This window comes from Trichomycterus rosablanca, chromosome 25, assembly GCF_030014385.1.
Source record: "Trichomycterus rosablanca isolate fTriRos1 chromosome 25, fTriRos1.hap1, whole genome shotgun sequence".
Classification (NCBI taxonomy): domain Eukaryota; kingdom Metazoa; phylum Chordata; class Actinopteri; order Siluriformes; family Trichomycteridae; genus Trichomycterus; species Trichomycterus rosablanca.
In genome coordinates, this window is record NC_086012.1 from 16,314,715 (window position 1) to 16,338,977 (window position 24,263).

At 43.1% G+C, this 24,263-nt stretch overlaps 1 protein-coding gene across 5 annotated transcripts in view; it reads right to left on the bottom strand.

Moving 5' to 3' along the window:
- Positions 1-22,310, bottom strand: part of zcchc2 (zinc finger, CCHC domain containing 2) — a 28,291-nt gene extending 5,981 nt beyond the window's left edge. For 4 of the 5 annotated variants that reach the window (XR_010007591.1, XM_062988089.1, XM_062988087.1 and 1 more), the window contains exons 1-10: positions 21,451-22,310; positions 14,559-14,664; positions 14,381-14,451; positions 6,305-6,376; positions 5,470-5,567; positions 2,450-2,544; positions 1,303-1,386; positions 941-1,001; positions 719-839; positions 109-197 (exon numbers count right to left, since the gene is read on the bottom strand). Coding sequence is in view for 4 of the 5 variants with exons in the window: in XM_062988089.1 (XP_062844159.1) it covers positions 109-197; positions 719-839; positions 941-1,001; positions 1,303-1,386; positions 2,450-2,544; positions 5,470-5,567; positions 6,305-6,376; positions 14,381-14,451; positions 14,559-14,664; positions 21,451-22,143 (1,490 nt within the window). In the remaining variant the exon portion in view is untranslated. The remainder of the gene's footprint in view (positions 1-108; positions 198-718; positions 840-940; positions 1,002-1,302; positions 1,387-2,449; positions 2,545-5,469; positions 5,568-6,304; positions 6,377-14,380; positions 14,452-14,558; positions 14,665-21,450) is intronic. The other variant, XM_062988088.1, reaches the window with a different exon arrangement.
- Positions 22,311-24,263: the final 1,953 nt, after the last annotated feature.

Consider the following 24,263-nt stretch of genomic DNA (forward strand, 5'->3'; position numbering starts at 1 on the left):
AGGCATGCAAAGCTTGTACATTCATATTATACATAGCCTTACTGACAGCTGTAATTTAAAATGATCCCAATAATAATAATAATAATTATAATAATAATAAAAATGAACCTTTTAGCCACTGGTCTTCCTTTCATCTTCGGAGTCCTCTCGTCAGCGGAGTTCTGACCCGATACACCCACCGCAGGGTTCTCACACTCCTACAGGACACAGCGAAGCAAAGGCAGAGTAAACAAAACTATAGCTCCTATAGCAGCAGTATACAGTGTAACGCAAAAGCTTGGACACCCCTAGATTAAAACAACCTCCACAACATTCACAGCACATTTTTATTATTATTTTTATTTTTTTGAGTTTATTCTTATGATATTTTATACATAATTAAGTCCTTATTGTTAAAATAATTGTTTATTGCACTACATGACTACATGACAGGTAGCCATCCACAAAAAATCCGGTCACAAAAGCCTTTGTGAGAGCTGGCACCGATACTGGAACAGAAATACTGGCTCACAATCAACGTACCAATCAGGTCAGGGTTGTGTAGGCCTGATCATTCTGAATCAGGAAAGGGACTTCCCCAAACGTTTGCATTTAATTCACTCTATATAATTAATTTATATCTATTAACAATGGGTGTAACAAACACCTGAACTTAATGATTAGAAGGGGTGTCCTGATACTTTACATCCCGTGTACATACTGATATTAAGAATCTGACCTGGTCAGGTTCTGTCCCGCACGGCTGGGCACCGCGCCTCCTTCCGGTCACCTCCCCATTCAACTCGTCGTGGATACTCCTCCTGCTACACTCCCACTGGCAGCCATCCATGTGCTGCTTACTGCACGTCCAAGCGGGCAAGGGTAAACCGAAAGAAATTAGGCAACGTTTAAAAAAAAAAACACACTATAAACAAAGTAAATGTCTGTGTGGGGAGCTCACCCAGACCCCGTGCTGACAACACTGTGTGTTCTTGAGCAGGAGACTCCATACGCATCGAGGTCTGTAAAAAAGTACAGAAAGGTCAGTTGGTCGGTTTGTTCGATTCTTAACACCACGTCCGCTGCTTTGGCTATAATCATGGCTAAACAAAAGCTTCCATCTTTAAACAGTTAAGTTTTTTTAATTATAAAACTAGTCTGTACAGTCTGTATCTCCACCTTCAATTAGAATCAAGCCTAAAACCAACAGCATTAATGGAACAATGACTTCTATGTCAGCTGTGGTTAGAATCGATTAATCACTGACACGTCTAAGTTTAAATGAAACTAACATCAGACACACACTACTGTACTGTGTCTCACCTTCCTCCAGGCTGGAAGTCTCCGAGCAGTCCTCTGAGAAACGAGGAGCCAGCTGAAGAGCCCTGGCAGCAGGTGCACTGTTACCTGCAGAGAGGAACAGAGGGCCATAACTAACAAACACACACCCCGCCTTCCTCATGTAATTAAATCCAGTACAGTCATCCACTGTAGGCACTATCTACAGTATCTAATAAAATAGGCGCAGCCAAAATAAAATGATGGATGCTTCCTCGATTATTCCAAGGCTACTTAGTTAAAAACACATTTAGAAGGAGAACGGTCAAATTTTGGCTTTTTTTTTTACTTTGCAAAGTGTTTTTATTTAAAGTGACTTACAGTAAACAGTCCAAACAATTGAACTCAAAGACCTAACAGTGGCAACCTGGCAGTGGTGGGGTTTGAACCAGCAACCTTCTGCTTACTAGTCCAGTATTTTAACCGTTAGGCTACAATCTGCCCTTATTTTATTTCTTTTAGAATTGAATGCCTTAATCTGTCATATATACATACAGATACAGGTCAGAACGCAGGGCCAGCCATATTACTGCGCCCCTGGAGCAGAAAGGGTTAAGAGCCTTGCTCAAGGGCCCAAAAGTGGCCCAAAAGTGGCTGCATGGCACTCTCAACCTTTCAATCGATAGTCCAAAGCTCTACCCACTAGGCTCCCACTGTCCCGCAATGGAATGGAGTGCATTCTAGGGTCCGGGGTGCATTTCTGCACTGGACACAGTGATTCCAGGACCAGACCAAGAAAAAAGCTGAACATCAAAATGAAATAAAGGTTTAATTAATGGTTTAATTAGCTACATCTGGTCATGTGATATATTAAATATGCCAGAATAACCAAGAAGGCTATTTGTTTTGCACAGATTTTACGCATATCGGGAAGCTTGCTTATTTAAACAAATGACGTGATGTACTGATATTATTTATTGGGATGCACATAATATAACAAACCTTTTGCAATGGGAGCTGATACTACTTGTGATATTTAACCAAAAGTCTCATATTTCATGATTTTTTAAGCTAGACAGACCGTAATCAAGAGTTAAAGTACAGGCTGCTCAGCCGGCCCGGTCTGTGATTCTGTGGGGTAATGGTGAGCTTGTCGGTGCTGAGAGTAAATAAACACGGAGCGATCGCTTACAGTGGCTGCAGTGCGGGGGGGACGCGGCAGGCACAAAGAACCCTGAAGCCTGACACATCTTCAGGAACTCCTGGGGCACCGAAGAGAACCTCGCCCTGCACAAGACACATCAAGACTGGGTCAGTCTGGGGGTGAAAAGTCAAAACAGGAGTTGAAATGAGATGAAGCAAGACCATGGAAGACACTGGAGGAGTAATAATGGTTCCATGAGGTCATGTGTAGCTCGTTGTTAGTCTCTGCTTTCCCTCAGGACGAACCCGGCATACAGCTGTGTGTGCGTGTGTGTGTGTGTGTGTGTGTGTGTGTGTGTGTGTGTGTGTGCGTGTGATTTTTTCCCTTTCACTGTTTGTGCAGCAGAGGGAGGAAGCGGCACTCCCACCAGAGGAAGATAAATCCATCCAGTACTATCATCACGTTCCTGACCTAAATACTGCAGCATTATACTATTCAGAGAAGGTCGTCAGTATACAGGAGTCGGACAAAATAAAGGAAACCTTTAATGCTGGATCCACCGTTACAGTGGTGCATGCTCCTTAAGCGCAAGTCTCCCCTGCTGACCTTAGACATATCTTAATTGTCCTTATTTCTTTATTTTTCCCCCAAGTTATGTAAAACAAACTTATATTAAGAGGATAAAAGTAGCATGGACACCCCGGGCAAACCAGTTATAGTTCCAGGTCATGATATTGGGAGCCAAACGTTGGAATATTCACTTTTTTATGCATTTTGTCCCCTTTTTCTCCCAATTTAGCCTAGCCAATCCACTGGAGGATGTACAGTGTATCACAAAAGTGAGTACACCCCTCACATTTCTGCAGATATTTAAGTATATCTTTTCATGGGACAACACTGACAAAATGACACTTTGACACAATGAAAAGTAGTCTGTGTGCAGCTTATATAACAGTGTAAATTTATTCTTCCCTCAAAATAACTCAATATACAGCCATTAATGTCTAAACCACCGGCAACAAAAGTGAGTACACCCCTAAGAGACTACACCCCTAAATGTCCAAATTGAGCACTGCTTGTAATTTTCCCTCCAAAATGTCATGTGATTTGTTAGTGTTACTAGGTCTCAGGTGTGCATAGGGAGCAGGTGTGTTCAATTTAGTAGTACAGCTCTCACACTCTCTCATACTGGTCACTGAAAGTTCCAACATGGCACCTCATGGCAAAGAACTCTCTGAGGATCTTAAAAGACGAATTGTTGCGCTACATGAAGATGGCCAAGGCTACAAGAAGATTGCCAACACCCTGAAACTGAGCTGCAGCACAGTGGCCAAGATCATCCAGCGTTTTAAAAGAGCAGGGTCCACTCAGAACAGACCTCGCGTTGGTCGTCCAAAGAAGCTGAGTGCACGTGCTCAGCGTCACATCCAACTGCTGTCTTCGAAAGATAGGCGCAGGAGTGCTGTCAGCATTGCTGCAGAGATTGAAAAGGTGGGGGGTCAGCCTGTCAGTGCTCAGACCATACGCCGCACACTACATCGAATTGGTCTGCATGGCTGTCACCCCAGAAGGAAGCCTCTTCTGAAGTCTCTACACAAGAAAGCCCGCAAACAGTTTGCTGAAGACATGTCAACAAAGGACATGGATTACTGGAACCATGTCCTATGGTCTGATGAGACCAAGATTAATTTGTTTGGTTCAGATGGTCTCAAGCATGTGTGGCGGCAATCAGGTGAGGAGTACAAAGATAAGTGTGTCATGCCTACAGTCAAGCATGGTGGTGGGAATGCCATGGTCTGGGGCTGCATGAGTGCAGCAGGTGTTGGGGAGTTACATTTCATTGAGGGACACATGAACTCCAATATGTACTGTGAAATACTGAAGCAGAGCATGATCCCCTCCCTCCGGAAACTGGGTCGCAGGGCAGTGTTCCAGCATGATAATGACCCCAAACACACCTCTAAGACGACCACTGCTTTATTGAAGAGGCTGAGGGTAAAGGTGATGGACTGGCCAAGCATGTCTCCAGACCTAAACCCAATCGAACATTTTTGGGGCATCCTCAAGCGGAAGGTGGAGGAGTGCAAAGTCTCGTATATCCGCCAGCTCCGTGATGTCGTCATGGAGGAGTGGAAAAGCATTCCAGTGGCAACCTGTGAAGCTCTGGTAAACTCCATGCCCAGGAGAGTTAAGGCAGTTCTGGGAAATAATGGTGGCCACACAAAATATTGACACTTCAGGAACTTTCACTAAGGGGTGTACTCACTTTTGTTGCCGGTGGTTTAGACATTAATGGCTGTATATTGAGTTATTTTGAGGGAAGAATAAATTTACACTGTTATATAAGCTGCACACAGACTACTTTTCATTGTGTCAAAGTGTCATTTTGTCAGTGTTGTCCCATGAAAAGATATACTTAAATATCTGCAGAAATGTGAGGGGTGTACTCACTTTTGTGATACACTGTATATTCGCCTGACACACACTCCCTCCAATGTCCACCAATCGCTTCTTATTCTCCACGTGTACAGAGAGCCACGCCCCGATCCCTGGGCAACCAGGTCCTTAAACAGCGTTGATAACCCAGTTCCGTCTGCTGCAGGCATTAGCCAATTGTGCTCACTAGAGGGCGCCCAGCCAAGATTCGAACCCGGGAGCTAGTGGATGATCCCGCTGAGACACCTGGGCACTCGGAATATTTACTTTACTTATTGTTTGTTTTGTCTAATCTCCGCTTATGTATCTGCAGAGATCTGTTGTTTTTGAACTGATTCTACAATAACACTGTGACTGTCTAATCCATCATCATCACCATCTTGACTCTATGTTCTGGCATCTGAGAGCGTATACATGCAAATTATGGTTACCAGTGCTCAGCAAACCACATTCAGCCCCCTTTTAAAAATAAATAAACAGAAGTCACATACATTTATTTACAATTAGGTGAGTAATATAAGTGATTGCAAGTGTATCGCAAATTGTAGTGCGGGTAGCAAGTCGGAGCACCGAGAGCTGTGTTAGAGGATTAATCGTGAGGACGAGGAGGCAGGAGTGTAGGTGTTGCTCACCTGAGCGTTCTCTCCAGGTCCCTGTGTTTACACTCGGCCTGACTCAGTACGCTCAAAACGTCCTGCTCAAATCCTCCAGCGTTCTGCTCCTTACACAGCTGCACAGAGGGGAAAAAGTAAACGTTATCCTGAAAAACCTTTAATAAAGTATTCAACCCTCTTCTAATCGGCACATAAATGATCACAATCTGAGATTTGTATCGAACCGTATATGAACTTTTTTCTGATCTTTATGTTTGCACCATTTACTCTGCCATTAATTCAGACCAAACGGTCAGCCCCTGCTTTTGAAAAGCATGCAATAACATGATGCTACCACCACCGTATTTTCCTTTAGAGATGGTGTTAATTGGCTGACGTGTCTTGCTAGACTGACAGCCCACATACTGCTTTCAAGTGGCACTGAACCTCAATTAACCAAAATTGAAAGGGATGTGTTCCAAAATGCTTTTTTTTTTCATGAAGGCTTCATTCTTGCGAGTGTTGGGTTTGAGGTTAGTGTCACGTCTGCGTTGCGTTATTGCATGACGCCCAGCGATTTTGGGGAAACCTGATCCGCCTTGACATTGACCTGCACTGCACACTGGTGTATCCATTACACTAATGCCATTACACTCTGGACTTTTATCTGTTCTGATCTTGATGGCTCAGATTTGCTGGCTGTCCTGGAACATTTCCTTCCCACAGGCGGAGAGAACTACACTTAAATTCTATAATAGAAGGATGTGAGGGTCATGCTTCGTCTAAAAAAACATACAAAAAGAAACGTGCACCCAAGGCGGACTGAAAACGTACAGCTGGATCTGAACCAAGTGCAGCAAACGCTTCAAAATACCTTCAGCAGAAAGTCCTGCAGTTCACGCTGACTCCTGGTCACAGCGGTGGACGATGAGTCGGACCATTTAACCTGGAATGAAAGAGACCGAGTTCAACTTCTCATCAGCATGACTGAAACTGGCTCTGCTTTCACTACTTTATGGACACGACTACATTCCATCAAAGCTTTTTGTCTCTTTGTCGTTTATAGTCTAGTGAGCGTCCTACAGTTTGGATGCACTGCAGTAGGAGAACCTACAAAACCAGGGTTTTTATTTATTAGGAGTTTAACGTCATGTTTTACACACTTTTGTTACATGCATGACAGGACAGGTAGTTACTGCTTACACAAGATTCATCAGTTCACAAGTTTAATGTCAAACAGATAATTTAGTATCTCCAATTCACCTCACTTGCACATCTTTGGACTGTGGGAGGAAACCGGAGCTCCAGGAGGAAACCCACACAGACACAAGGACCCGGACCGCCCCACCTGGGGATTGAACCCAGGACCTTCTTGCTGTGAGATGACGGTGCTACCCACCGAGCCACTGTGCCACCCCTGATATATTGTGACCAGAGATCTACGTGTACATAAGGCAGCAAAACTACATTTAAATTTTTGGCACTTAGCAAATGCTTTTATCCGAAGCTACTGTCTAAGCAACTTAGGGTTAAGGGCCTTGCTCAAGGGCCCAACAGGCAATCTGGCAGATGTGGGGCTTGAACCAGTGACCTTCTGATTAATAGTCCAGTTCCAAAAACAGCAGAAGTCCAGAAACAGATGAGCTTCATTTCAATCCAGAGTTGAATCCTTATTGTATCACATGGTGAGTCATTATGGAAAACTCATGATTCACTAAAGGTCAGCATCATTATTTTGGAAGCAAGTAACCGGGCCTTCTGATTAGCGCCCGATAATGTCATTCTTCAGTTCTGCTAATGGATTTACAGTGAAAACAGAAGGTGCAGCGAGGAACCGTGCAGCCAGTGCACATATTCATCCGAGGGAAAAAAAAGACAGAAGTAATGATTGTGTGTGTGACTTTTTTGGCAGACACGGGCGCAGCCGGAGTCGATAATCGGAAGGCTATAATCATAGTCATTCATCATTCCTCGGATGACAACACTACGGTGTCCAGAGGTTCATCCGCAACTCTAAACCAGCCTTTTATAAACCGAAGAAGCCCAGAGTGCAAACACCTCGGCTTTAATAAGAACCAGAGGTTTGTTTGGGCTGAGCTCTCGCCAGCACGAGTGAATACCAGTGTCTTAATAGCAGGGTGGCATCGAGATCAGCGGGGATCAGAAAGGAAATCCTTCGTTTTAAAGCCGGCCTGGACTGTAACGTCCCCGTCTTCCAGTTCTCCAGAGATACGACTGGAAATGAAGGATAAAATCAGGACCGCTGGGCTGATTGAGCCAGTCATACATTTGGTGAACAGACTGGTGCTTTTGGACGGCTTTCACACCGACTCAGATTCAAACGGTACGACGAGAGAATACCAAGGTTATGTAACGATGAGCTGTGATTCCAATATGAAGGAATTTAAGCTGGGCTCATACACAAAATTCTGAACAAAATATGTATTATATGGTCAAAAGTATTTGGACACCTGACCATGAGCTTGCAGTGTATCCCAATTCAAAAACAAATGTTAATATAATAGAGTGGCATCTATGTGATCTTCTGAGAAGACTGTGTATGCGAATTTGTGCTCATTTGGTCAAAACTTGGTTTGATTTGAATGAATAACAGTTTGGCCTGATTGGTTCTGTTCAGCTTGAGCGAATGAAGACGGATATTTTGGCACGAGTGTACTCCCCAGTGCCCCATACAGACAGATGGCACAACCAGGCATGCTGTGTGTGAGTGTGTGTGGGCAGAATGACTTGTCTAAAGTCACTTCCTCCTTTAGATGTACACTATACGACCCAACGTAGGTGGACAACTGGCCAAAAGGTCGATGGAGTTCCGACAACCTACAACAGTGCTGCTAATCCACCTTCTGTATGTTTTTGGGAGGTTAGTAAGTAAGTATCAATGAGGAACCAGGTCCTCAGAACAATAATCTAATAATCTAAGGATCTCGAATCTCAGCATTCACTGACCTGGCTGTTCACATGGAGCTCTATGTACGCTATACGGCTCTTTGGGAACTTAACACTGTCAGTTACAAGCAGCCACATGCTGGACACGTGTCGGAGGGAGCGATTAAAATTTACATTTTTATTTAAGATGACTAGATTGGGAGGCGCCCAGGTGGCGCAGAGGGATATTCCGCTAGCACACCAGCACCGAGTTTCTGAATTCCTCGGTTCGAAACTCGGTGTTGCCACCGGTCGGCTGGGCGCCATCTGGCGGGCGTAATTGGCAGTGCCTGCAGCAGATACTAATCGGCCATCGTATCTGCAGGGTGGGCGGGCGGTTGGGTCTTCATATGCTGTGTAAGGACCCTGATTGGCGGAAGAGACGCCTGTGCCGAATGCAGGGGCGAGAAGAGGAAGGCTGTACACGTGTCGGAAAAGGCGTGTACAGCGACGTGCTCTCTCATCAGCAGATAACAAGACTGAGTCGTTAAATCGGGAGGAAAATGGGGAGAAAATGCATAAAAAAATTACTAGATTGGGAGATAAAGGAGGACAAATCCAGAGAAAGGAGGAACAATCCTGGGTTGTTTTCAGTTCAGTTAACACAGTCCAGTTCGATAAACAATTTAATTCTAATTAGTCTCGTTGTGATGATCGTAAATTAATTATCGAGTAAAATACTCCTGAGCACGTGCCCACCACAAAGTAATAAGAGCAGAAATACATCAAGATCTGCTGAGCTCCGTCAATTCCCGAGTAAATAATCTCACTCTGCTCACAGCAGGAGCTGATCCGATTCGCTGTGACGCTCGATCCGTGCTGGCTACGTCTCGTTCTACAGGCGGAGTGACTCCCATCACCGCTCTGTAATGTCAGCTATAGCCGGAGGACACGTAAAGCAGGCTGGTCACGTCCTCACAAGTGGCCTCAATATGTCTCGTCCACGCCCCCGGCCCCTTAAAAAAACACTGAGGCGAATGAGCTCCTCCCTTGGAGAGAGAAGAAAGGCCGGAGATGCGCCGAACAGAGCCAAGAGCTGCAGGATCCAGAAAACGACAAATCAAAGCCGACTGCTGTGCAGGAGAAACTTCAGCTGCCGTGTACAGTCTGAACTCTTAAAGTCGCAGCTTTTTAGGGCTGATTTTATTCTTAGAAACTCAAAAACCACGAGCTTTTCTGAGCAACTTACTGAGGATCTAAAAATAAAGCAAACTGCTGTCCACAAACTAAAGGAGATCAAGTGCTTAAAGCTCACAATTAAAAACAGTGCTCGTATACTCGACATATCCATACACACTATATGGCCAAAAATATTTGGACACAAGACCATGAGCTTGTTGGAGATTCAGTTCCAAAAACAAATAGTATTAAAAATGTGATCTTTTCAGCTATAACAGCACGGCACGGTGGGTAGCACTGTCGCCTCACAGCAAGAAGATCCTGGATTCGATTCCCAGGCGGGTTGGTCTGGGTCCTTTCTGTGTGGAGTTTGCATGGAGTGTGTAAAACATGACGTTACAATCCTAATAAATAAATAAACAAGATCAAGCTAGACCAAAGTCATTCTGGGAATTAATGCTGTGGACAGATAGTGAAACACTGAACTCTTTGGACACGATTTTATAACATGTTTAAGAAAAGAACATAATTTGATCACTAGAACACCTAGTTAAGCACAGAGTTCTGTGTTTTAGAGCTTTCTGTAGACCGAATTACCCTGGTCAGGGTTGCGGCAGGTCCGGTTTCACTGTAAACCACGGTGTGCAGGACAGAAACAGCCCTGCTTTGACTGAACCTTTTTAAAACTGACTTACTGTCATGTTTTGAGAGACGGCAGGAAACTTGAGCCATTAAAACGTCACACCGACAGGTCCCCGGAGCTTTTAATTTGTATTTACGTCTTCATAAATTCTTCTTAGTGTACGGAGGGACAAAACAGTCCGAATTGAGTTATTTTACCTAAATCTGGTTCCTACGTTGTGGTCCCTTTGACTTCTGACAGGAGAGTTTCTCACATATAGAGGAGAAAGAAGCGTGAACGCTGTTTTGCATGTAAAATAAAAGCTCCCCCAGTGTAAAGAAAACACTCAGTGTTAAAGAACGACCTTTCCCAAGGCCTGAGTAGAGTCTGGAAACGCTGGAACCTGCCAAATTATCCTCACCAGATTGCTGGGATTTACGTCTGTGGTAATGCGAATGATCCGGGACCTGTTACAACTCGGTTCTGTTTTCTTCTCACCTCTGACACTTCTGCTCTACTCATTAAACGCTGAATAATTAGCACTAGTTTTATCGGGTGAAGACATTCAGCAGATGCTTTTATCTGAAGCAACGTGGCAGTGGTGGGGTTTGAACCAGCAACCTACTGTATACTAGTCCAGAACCTTAGCTGCTAGACTACAACTGTACCTCAAATATGCTTAAATCTTGTGTTATCGCCCGTCGGGCGTCTGCACAGGCATGGCTGGCTGTTTCTGCATGTTATTACAGATGGGAGAAATCTAAGTGCTGGGAAAACATACCAAACCTCTTAGACAGTGATCAAACACAAGGATCAAACCCAGGTTCCCAGGTCCTGTGTTGCTGCGCAGCCTCCACTTTACTGGCTAAGCTGTTTGTGCTGCACATGTGTGGTTTATTCATCCAAAAGTATTTGGACACCTGGCCACGAGCGTGCTGGACGCCCCATTCAAAATATAAATGGTTTTAAAACAGAGTGACCTCTATCAGATCTGTTCGGTCGTCTCACAAGACTTTGACGTATGTCTGTGGGGATAAAAAAGTGATGTCAGCCAAGAAAGCCTCAGTAGAGGTTCCGGTTCATTCCAGAGCTGATCGGTGGGGCTGAGGTCAGGGCTTTGTTCAGGTCACTGATGCTTTCCTTGCTTTGTGCTTTATTACATGTGTGACTAAATACACATGAATTCACAATTAGAAGTGGTGTCCCAATACTTTTGATCATATAGTGTACTTTTCAGACCACTCCTACTGGTCTCTGGTGGAGGAAAACAAATCTCTAGAAATCCGTTCTACATTATTGTAGCCCGGCAGGAAGGGTGGTGTGTGTGTGTGTATTTGGGGGGGGGGGGGGGGGTTAAGGAGCAGGAGTTCCCCCTGGCTAGATGTACGCACCGTTTCCCCATCAGAACCACAAGCGTGACCCTGTGACAATTACAGAAACAACAGGGAAGCCAAAATGCTCGTAACACCCCTTTCTTTTCATTCTACACCCCTCCTCCACCGCCAGGCAGGACAGGGAGAGAGAGAGAGCGCGCGCACACCAGAGGGCACCCTGGCGCTAAGCCATCGGTCTCTTTCACGCCAGGCCGGCGAGAGCGTCCGCTCCGTCAACAAGCGGATGTTTACAGCCCAGCGTCCCTCTCGGGCCAGACCTCTGCGAATGAAAGAACTGAGGCTCCTTCAGCGTGGCGTGTAACCCAGCACAGTGTAACCCAGGTCCTGCCATTTTTAGGCCTCATGTATAATGCAAATGGAACAAGGTGGATCAAGCACAGCGCAAACAGCGTGCCGACGGGCAGGGAGAGGATGAGGAGGGTGGCACGGCCGCTGCTCGCTGACTGAGATCCCTATGCTGTTTGCAGAAGACCTCGGGCGAGGGTGCGAGTGCTGCTTGATGTAATTATAGGCCGAAAAGGTTTGGTATCTGGCTGGCGGTCGCCATGCTTGTTTACCTCTGAAGTCACGTTAATTGACGAGAGATTCCGCCTCGCGAGATTTCCTCTGACTGATCAGACTGATCTGAATGTGTGTGTGTGTGTGTGTGTGTGTGGGAAGTGGGGGGCAATCTGTCTGTATGTGCATGTGTGGGGTCTCTCACGCTTTGTGAGAATTACAGTCTGTGCACTGCGAGCATTCCCACTGAAAGCATCACTTTATTTCAGGAGGTGAGGAAAACACAAATCACAGTTCAGATCACAAATTTCTTTTCATTCCTCTGTCTGGTTTCCAGCATGTGGCCTCCCACGTACCCAAAAACGCTCGTTTGGGTGCCTGAAAATGCAGCTTTTGTGCAAAAACTCCATTACGGGTGGAGACTTGTGAAAAATCAGCTTTCTTGCTTCGCATGGTCAAATAAAACAATGATTTCTGACGCCAATCAACTTTTGCATCTTGATTGCTGTTTTGTATGAATGGAGAACGCGCTGGGACAAAACGAAATACGGCCAGGTTTTATTTCTGTAGTGGCTAGTTTGCCATTAATAATTTGCATTTGAACATGTTTACTGTACCCTGATGAGCCAAAACATAAGGACCACCCACCTAATATACTTTCAAAATAACACTATGAGACATGTAAAAGAGGCCTGGGGTATCCGGTACCAGGACGATACCAGCAGGTCCTTCAACTTCTGAACGTTGCAAAATGGAACGTCCTACAGGGCATCTTGGTGCATGGGCGACTACTGGATTTGTTAAGGTACTGGACTTGTAGCCTAGCGGTTAAAGTACTGGATTTGTAGTCTAGCGGTTAAAGTACTAGACTTGTAGCTTAGTGATTAAAGTACTAGACTTGTAGCTTAGTGATTAAAGTACTAGACTTGTAGCTTAGTGATTAAAGTACTAGACTTGTAGCTTAGTGATTAAAGTACTAGACTTGTAGCTTAGTGATTAAAGTACTAGACTTGTAGCTTAGTGATTAAAGTACTAGACTTGTAGCTTAGTGATTAAAGTACTGGATTTGTAGTCTAGCGGTTAAAGTACTAGACTTGTAGCTTAGTGATTAAAGTACAAGACTTGTAGCTTAGTGATTAAAGTACTAGACTTGTAGCTTAGTGATTAAAGTACTAGCTTAGTGATTAAAGTACTAGACTTGTAGCTTAGTGATTAAAGTACTGGATTTGTAGTCTAGCGGTTAAAGTACTAGACTTGTAGCTTAGTGATTAAAGTACTAGACTTGTAGCTTAGTGATTAAAGTACTAGACTTGTAGCTTAGTGATTAAAGTACTAGACTTGTAGTCTAGCGGTTAAAGTACTGGATTTGTAGTCTAGCGGTTAAAGTACTGGATTTGTAGTCTAGCGGTTAAAGTACTGGATTTGTAGCTTAGTGATTAAAGTACTGGATTTGTAGCTTAGTGATTAAAGTACTAGACTTGTAGCTTAGTGATTAAAGTACTGGATTTGTAGCTTAGTGATTAAAATACTAGACTTGTAGTCTAGCGGTTAAAGTACTAGACTTGTAGCTTAGTGATTAAAGTACTAGACTTGTAGCTTAGTGATTAAAGTACTAGACTTGTAGTCTAGCGGTTAAAGTACTGGATTTGTAGTCTAGCGGTTAAAGTACTAGACTTGTAGCTTAGTGATTAAAGTACTAGACTTGTAGCTTAGTGATTACAGTACTAGACTTGTAGCTTAGCGGTTAAAGTACTGGATTTGTAGCTTAGTGATTAAACTACTAGACTTGTAGTCTAGCGGTTAAAGTACTGGATTTGTAGTCTAGCGGTTAAAGTACTGGATTTGTAGCTTAGTGATTAAAGTACTAGACTTGTAGTTTAGCGGTTAAAGTACTGGATTTGTAGTCTAGCGGTTAAAGTACTGGATTTGTAGTCTAGCGGTTAAAGTACTGGATTTGTAGTTTAGCGGTTAAAGTACTGGATTTGTAGTCTAGCGGTTAAAGTACTGGATTTGTAGTCTAGCAGTTAAAGTACTGGATTTGTAGTCTAGCGGTTAAAGTACTGGATTTGTAGTCTAGCGGTTAAAGTACTGGATTTGTAGTCTAGCGGTTAAAGTACTGGATTTGTAGCTTAGTGATTAAAGTACTAGACTTGTAGTCTAGCGGTTGAAGTACTGGATTGGTTACGCTTACAGTGTTGGACGATGCTGTTACAATGTGCTGCACTCTGTCCTCCTCATCAATCCACCTTGAGCTCCATATACCCTGCAGTCTAGTTTCTCTTACTGTTTTTCATTATTTCATAACCTTCAGAACTGCTTATCCTGCTTCAGTACCCGACAGCTCACAGCTAATAAAAATTAGCAGACCTACCTCGAAGCTGTACTCCCGGCTGTCTCCTGCCAGCAAGATCTCCTTCAGCTTGATCTTCTCAATATGCACCACTGCAACATGAAACACCAGAGAGAGTTCAGGTCTGACGCTCCGCACGCCGCTATAACTGGAGCCGTTACTCATAAGAGGGTTCAAAAAGGCTGACGATGAACAGTACCTTCGCTCTGAGGCACGCTGCTGAGGTGCTGGATGTGACACGACGGCCAGGTTCTGCTGCCCTTCGCGTGTGGACAGAGCTCGTCTGGCCGAGAATACTGGCTCTGCTGGAGCAAAAGAGAAAAAGCAGACGTACACCAGCATTAACACACGTCTAATGTTACTATCCCACCAGAGCTCCCAGTTACACGCGGTGGGGCACAGTGCAGATTTATTTATTTATTTATTAGTATTTTAATGTCATGATTTACACACTTTTGGATACATTCATATATATATATATATATATATATATATATATACCCTAACCCTAGCCATCTGTTAGTTACACACACAACCGGCCTTCTCAGTATCAGGCACGGGCCAACAACGGCGGTCCAAGGTTCCATTCTGGAGGCCATCGTAAATCCATCAGCTGAAAAATCCGCGTCCTGTAGCTGCCGATTGTCCCACACACACATATTCACAGCCAAGTCGCAGTCTGGTCACACAATGCTGAGCCCACAATAAGCCCATTCATCCGGGACCGATACTGATCAAAAGGATGCAGGGAGAATAGAAGCAAACACAGCCGGTGCGTCCCGGCCTGAGCGCAAAAACTCATTAGGGCAGCGCTGGAAGTCGGACGTTAAATTAAATTACATCAAATACGTTTGTAAACTTAATAACAGAGTTATCAGCAAACGCCTGAACAGCTACTGAATAAATGACATGAAGATAAATGCAATTTACACCCTGTTCTTCTACTTAGCACAAAAACACTCAGCTAAGACCATTAAAACTGGAACTATGAAGGGAATGTGTCTCACAAATAGGGTTTAACATTTACTACTACATTTCACATTACAATCACACTGTAATCACATATTCATCACATCAGACTACCATCACACTACCATGTCACATAACCATCACATTAGACTACCATCACATACCGTACAATCATCAGACTACCATCACATACAATACAATCAGACTACCATCACATAGCCATCACATTTGACTACCATCACATAATCATCACACTACCATCACATATCACATAACCATCACACTACCATTACATCACAATCATCACTCACCACACTACAATCACACTACCATATCACATAACCATTACATCACTCTACCATTGCATATCACAACCATCACATCACATAACCATCACACTACCATCACATATCACATAACCATCACATCAGACTGCCATCACATACCATACTACCATCACACTACCATCACTTATCACATAACCATCACACTAACTACATCAAATAACTATTACACTACCATCACATATCACATAACCATCACATCAGACTGCCATCACATACCATACAACCATCACACTACCATCACTTATCACATAACCATCACACTAACTACATCAAATAACTATTACACTACCATCACATATCACATAACCATCACATTTGACTACCATCACATAATCATCACACTACCATCACATATCACATAACCATCACATCAGACTGCCATCACATACCATACAACCATCACACTACCATCACACTACCATTACTTATCACATAACCATCACACTACCATTACATCACAATCATCACTCACCACACTACAATCCCACTACCATATCACATAACCATTACATCACTCTACCATTGCATATCCCAACCATCACTTATCACATAACCATCCCACTACCATCACATATCACATAACCATCACATCAGACTGCCATCACATACCATACAACCATCACACTACCATCACACTACCATCACTTATCACATAACCATCACACTAACTACATCAAATAACTATTACACTACCATCACATATCACATAACCATCACATTTGACTACCATCACATAATCATCACACTACCATCACATATCACATAACCATCACATCAGACTACCATCACATACCATACAACCATCACACTACCATCACACTACCATTACTTATCACATAACCATCACACTACCATTACATCACAATCATCACTCACCACACTACAATCACACTACCATATCACATAACCATTACATCACTCTACCATTGCATATCACAACCATCACTTATCACATAACCATCCCACTACCATCACATATCACATAACCATCACATCAGACTGCCATCACATACCATACAACCATCACACTACCATCACACTACCATCACTTATCACATAACCATCACACTAACTACATCAAATAACTATTACACTACCATCACATATCACATAACCATCACATTTGACTACCATCACATAATCATCACACTACCATCACATATCACATAACCATCACATCAGACTACCATCACATACCATACAACCATCACACTACCATCACACTACCATTACTTATCACATAACCATCACACTACCATTACATCACAATCATCACTCACCACACTACCATATCACATAACCATTACATCACTCTACCATTGCATATCACAACCATCACTTATCCCATAACCATCCCACTACCATCACATATCACATAACCATCACATCAGACTGCCATCACATACCATACAACCATCACACTACCATCACACTACCATCACTTATCACATAACCATCACACTAACTACATCAAATAACTATTACACTACCATCACATATCACATAACCATCACATTTGACTACCATCACATAATCATCACACTACCATCACATATCACATAACCATCACATCAGACTACCATCACATACCATACAACCATCACACTACCATCACACTACCATCACATATCACATAACCATCACACTACCATTACATCACAATCATCACTCACCACACTACAATCACACTACCATATCACATAACCATTACATCACTCTACCATTGCATATCCCAACCATCACTTATCACATAACCATCCCACTACCATCACATCACATAACCATCACATCAGACTGCCATCACATACCATACAACCATCACACTACCATCACACTACCATCACTTATCACATAACCATCACACTAACTACATCAAATAACTATTACACTACCATCACATATCACAAAACCATCACATTTGACTACCATCACATAATCATCACACTACCATCACATTTCACATAACCATCACACTACCATTACATCACAATCATCACTCACCACACTACAATCACACTACCATATCACATAACCATTACATCACTCTACCATTGCATATCCCAACCATCACTTATCACATAACCATCCCACTACCATCACATATCACATAACCATCACATCAGACTGCCATCACATACCATACAACCATCACACTACCATCACACTACCATCACATATCACATAACCATCACACTACCATTACATCACAATCATCACTCACCACACTACAATCACACTACCATATCACATAACCATTACATCACTCTACCATTGCATATCACAACCAACACTTATCACATAACCATCCCACTACCATCACATATCACATAACCATCACATCAGACTGCCATCACATACCATACAACCATCACACTACCATCACACTACCATCACTTATCACATAACCATCACACTAACTACATCAAATAACTATTACACTACCATCACATATCACAAAACCATCACATTTGACTACCATCACATAATCATCACACTACCATCACATATCACATAACCATCACATCAGACTACCATCACATACCATACAACCATCACACTACCATCACACTACCATTACTTATCACATAACCATCACACTACCATTACATCACAATCATCACTCACCACACTACAATCACACTACCATATCACATAACCATTACATCACTCTACCATTGCATATCACAACCATCACTTATCACATAACCATCCCACTACCATCACATATCACATAACCATCACATCAGACTGCCATCACATACCATACAACCATCACACTACCATCACACTACCATCACTTATCACATAACCATCACACTAACATTACATCAAATAACTATTACACTACCATCACATATCACATAACCATCACATCAGACTACCATCACATACCATACAACCATCACACTACCATCACACTACCATTACTTATCACACTACCATTACATCACAATCATCACTCACCACACTACAATCACACTACCATATCACATAACCATTACATCACTCTACCATTGCATATCCCAACCATCACTTATCACATAACCATCACACTACCATCACATATCACATAACCATCACATCAGACTGCCATCACATACCATACAACCATCACACTACCATCACACTACCATCACTTATCACATAATCATCACACTAACATTACATCAAATAACTATTACACTACCATCACATATCACATAACCATCACATCAGACTGCCATCACATACCATACTACCATCACACTACCATCACTTATCACATAACCATCACACTACCATTACATCACAATCATCACTCACCACACTACAATCACACTACCATATCACATAACCATTACATCACTCTACCATTGCATATCACAACCATCACATCACATAACCATCACACTAACATTACATCAAATAACTATTACACTACCATCACATATCACATAACCATCACACCAGACCACCATAACATACCATACAACCAACACATATCCTAAAACCATCACACATCACATTACTATCAGCCTACAATCACATACTGTATAACAATCATCGCACTACCATCATACATCAGACTACCATCGCATAACCATCACACTACCATCACATAACCATCACACTATAATCACATAACCATCACATCGCACTACAATCACATATAACATAATAATCTCAACAGACTGCAATCACATACCATACAACCATCACACTACCATTACTTATCACATAACCATCACACTACCATGACATATCCTATAACCATCGCACATGACATTACTATTAGACTACAATCACATACTGTACAACATAACCATTGCACTACCATCATAATTGTAGTTGTAGTGTGAAAGTGTCGACCTTCATAAAACAGACAATAGTGATAAAAACAGCTACACACCTGAAAACGCCAAAATAAAGCAGTTTAACACGACTGGAGCCGCCTGCAGGAACAGGTACATTTTGCTCCCTGGAGTTGTGGTCACTTCATCTTTGAAACGGACACTAAACTACATGGACGGTTTTGTGCCGTTACACCGGCTGCACAAAATATTACACTCAGGGGTGCCGATAATTCTGACACGTGGTTTTGATTAGAAAAAAATGTTCATGTCGAGGTCTCTTTCCTTTGAAGTGAGTTTCTTCAATAAACCATTGGATATTTTATGGGTACCCATAATTCTGGCGCGGACGGCGAGTATTATTAACCCGTCCAGCCAATAGGAAGCCTGGTGTGCAGGATGATGAATGAAAGAACGATCATGGAGCAGCTGTCAGTCATGTGAAACTCCTCACAGTCATCTGATGCCTACCAGGTGAATCATCTACAAACTCCACACTCATGATGCTGACACCGACTTCAGGATGGGAAACGAGTGAATGCTTATCTGGCCTGTTTATGTCCTTTATCCCACAAACAAACCTAAAACATGGAAGTTTATATATTTATTTGATCAAGGTTGCCAGTTCTGTGATTTTTAACTCCCAGGTATTAAAGGAGCTACAGTGTGGGTGCAGGAAATCTCATGATGCATCATGGCATTAATGGGTAAATGATGGAACCCAACTGTAACTATCCTGTCAGTTATTTTAAACATAACCCAGTCCCTGGTTGTTTGATTCTCTACCTTTGCTCTCTGCATGGACGGTAATGAAACCCTGTTATGGACCCTACATACGGACCCAACAATTCTCTGCTGTTTTATAACATTATCATTTGCTTATGTCATGTCAGTCAAAATGAACTATACTTATGAATGCTGAATAGTCGTTCCCTTTCCCTATGAAACGAATCGTCCTCATTTCATTGCTTGAATCATTACGGGTGTTTCTTACGTTTGTTGTAAATATGTCTGTACTTTGCTTTAGCACAATGCTGTGAACAAATTAGAATTGCAAAGAGCATGTGCAGTAAAAATGTGAAACGTACGTATCGAGTGTCTTGTACTCATTTACCTCACTACATACAGTAACGTGTAACTTACAGTTTTTCTCAGTCGCTTTGGTGCACATCACTCTCACATCACTATTAACATTTGCACAACAGTAAGTGCATTCCTCAAAACAGATGATTAGTACAGACTGCAGAACCTAGTTGATAACCTGCAAAAGCAATATGGAGAGTTCATCCCTCAAAAGCGAGTGTCAGTGTCATCAAAATAACAAGTCCTGACACCAGTGTTTATGAACAAGATTGTCAGATGGCTTCGTCATGTTTCATGAGTGTTTTCCAGTGCAAAAAAGTCAGATCATGGTGACACTACCTGAAAATGCTCAAGACAGCACTATACACTATTAGCACACACATTTAAAATCTACAGTTAAGTTACACATTACTGTATTTAATGAGGTAAATTAGTACAAGACACTCGATACGAATGTTTCACATTTTTACTGCACATGCTCTTTGCAATTCTACTTTGTTCACAGCATTGTGCTAAAGCGAAGTGCAAACGTATTTACAACAAACATAAGAAACACCCTTCGGGTAGAGCTGTGCACAACTGTAAACAATATTGCAGTACATATTGGAACTGAATTGGAACATACAACATACTGATTTTGACAACTAGTTCAACATTTTTGTATTTTGCTTTTGCAGGTTATCAACTAGGTTCTGCAGTCTGTACTAATCATCTGTTTTGAGGAATGCACTTACTGTTGTGCAAATGTTAATAGTGATGTGAGGAAAAACTGTAACACAGCACTCAAGCATCGCGACGGCACCTCGGAGCAGTGCAGAGGAGGCACAGGGACCCGAACCAGCTGAGCTACAGGTTTGTTTACCAGTGTTTGTGGTGTGCACGCGTAATGGTTCCGGTTCCGTTCCTCCAGTAAGGCGTCCACTCTGTCCAGCTGAGCTCGAATCACCTCCCTCTGGTGGAAAGTGAACGCCGGGTGCAGGGACGCCATGGCGAACAGCAACGCCAGCTGCTCCAGACGATCCACCGGCTCCGGCGCGCTCGTGGCACAGCAGTTCGCCGAGTGCAGCGCGTCGATCCGGCTCAGCGTTCCGTACAGCACGGTGGCACACTCCCGGTTCTTGGAGCTGAGCAGCGGGAGGCAGACCAGCAGATGCGAGAGCACGACCGGGTCACCGATGTCGGTGAGGAGCCGCAGGTCTGCCGGGCTGTTGGCGCGCGCCTCGACGTCCCGCAGCACGTGGAAGTCCTTGCGCGCCAGGTCCTCCAGGCACGAGCCCAGGAAGCGGAGCTCGAGCGGCTGGCACATGTGGAGCAGACCGGTGAGAAAGTGCACGCGCCGGGCCGGGCTCAGCCGCAAGCCGAACCATTCGAACACCGACTCCCTGTCGAGCTCGCGGCAAGCGCGCGCCACCGGTGCCTCCTCACAACCGTTATGACCGTTGAACGGCGGATTAAAGCGCCGGTTGAAGCCGCGTTGACCGTTATCTTCCCTGCGTCGTTCGCCCTCGGCCGTGTCGCTGTCTCCCTCCGCCGTCGGCAGCCTCATCTTCAGCATTATCAACTACCGAAAGACTGTCCGGTAAACCAGCATTGGGATCCACAGACGTCGCCTCCCGACCGAGTTTCAGACATTCGCCAAACTATTAACACGAATTTACCTCGACAACCGCAAAAATAGCCGCTATTTACTTCTGAATCGCCGTGGTCAGTTTGCTAGATTACTAGAGCTGGGACGGGAGATCTCAAAAAGAGTCGATTCTCCGATTTCAAACGTTGGGAATCACGAGTCGACTCTGAAGCTGCGGAATCGATTCCACACTCAGCATTGCTAAAAAAACAAAAAACAACGAATCCACTTTTACGCTTCTTTCATACAGTATGTTTACTGTAAGTGATGGACCTGGCAGTCCAGTGTGACCCTCTTCTTTGGCACCTTTCATGCCCATTGGTCCTGTATCACCTGCAAATCATAAAATGTTGAGTATTTAAATCAGTGGCGTAACTAGGAGCTCATGGGCCCCAGTGCAAAAAATAAATTTTGGGCCCCCTCAACAAATGTCATATATATTTGATGTATCTGTATATATAAATGCTATATCAGAATGAATTAAAGGTACTCACTTTTAATATTTTACTTAACGAGAATATTGTAATATAATAATAACGACCTGGTGAGTGCAGCCAATGTGGGGGCAGTGCGGTGGCGGGTTTAGTTCATGTCGTGGAGGGCCTCCACCCGCCATGGTCCCCAGTGCACCTGCCCTCCCGGTAGTTCCGCCCCTGATTTAAATACAGACTTTGTTTTATTTTGTTTCATTCACAATCATTGCTTTCCAATTCAAAGAGAAGTACTCAGGGCAGTTGTAGCCTAGGTTCAAGTCCCACCACTGCCAGGTTGCCTCTGTTGGGCCCTTCAGCAAGGCCCTTAACCCTCAATTACTTAGACGATATACTGTCACAGTACCGTAAGTCGCTTTGGATAAAAAGCGTCTGCTAAATGCTGAAAATGTCAAATGTAAGTTTGTCCAAAAGTTGGTCAGACGTTGAAGCACCAGAACACAAATTGCAAATCTGCCATGAATGCGAAGCTACAGGAACAGAAATGACCCTGCTCACAGTCATGCAGGCTTTACATCACCCTGCTTCAGCATTCAGGGACAGCGGGTCATAGCTAAGGACTGAGGCCCCTACATGTAGCCATGTATGTATGTGTTATATATGTACATATGTGTACGGGCAGCACGGCGGCTTAGCGGGTAGCACTGTCGCCTCACAGCAAGAAGGTCCTGTGTCCTTTCTGTGTGGAGTTTGCATGTTCTCCCCGTGTCTGCATGGCCTTACTCTGGGAGCTCCGGTTTCCTCCCACAGTCCAAAGACGTGCAAGTAAGGTGAATTGAAGACACTAAATTGTCCATAACTGTGTTTGATATAACCTTGTGAACTGATGAATCTTGTGTAATGAGTAACTCTCGTTCCTGTCATGAATGTAACCAAAGTGTAAAACATGACGTTAAAAATCTAATAAACAAACAAACGAACATATGTGTACTTAAGTATATTCATACACATGCGTACACATGCATATGCATGTTCATGTATATATAAATATGGCTATATTGGCCCTATTCAATGTGCAATACTCACCACTCTTTTTACTCACTTTACTATTTAATATTTAGTCTGTACTTAATTTGTACCAAACAAATACAAATGTATACTTGGAACTGCACCTCCCTGCAGTTTTACTCTCATTCATTCATCATTAATAACTGCGCTGTAGTTATTCAATATATGTAAAACTCAGATTACTGTCAGTGTTGGTTATGTTTGTGCTGTTTTTTCAAATTTATATTGTTGAATTTTTATAGTGTGTCATTGATGTATAATGCTGTTGGGACTTCCTTCATAATTTCCTTCGGGATCAATAAAGTATCTGTCTGTCTGTCTATCTGTCTATCTATCTATCTATCTATCTATCTATCTATCTAGTAGCAAACCTCAGTCAAGCTTTAACAATTTCATTTGCTGAATGTGTATTTGGAGCCAGCTATTAATTCAATAACACTATGCAAAACGCAGACATATTCAATTTTAAGAACTTAAAAAGTTTATTTTGCTTTATTTTATCATACATGCAACTTCGTCTATATACTGATTCACACATTTAGTAAAACA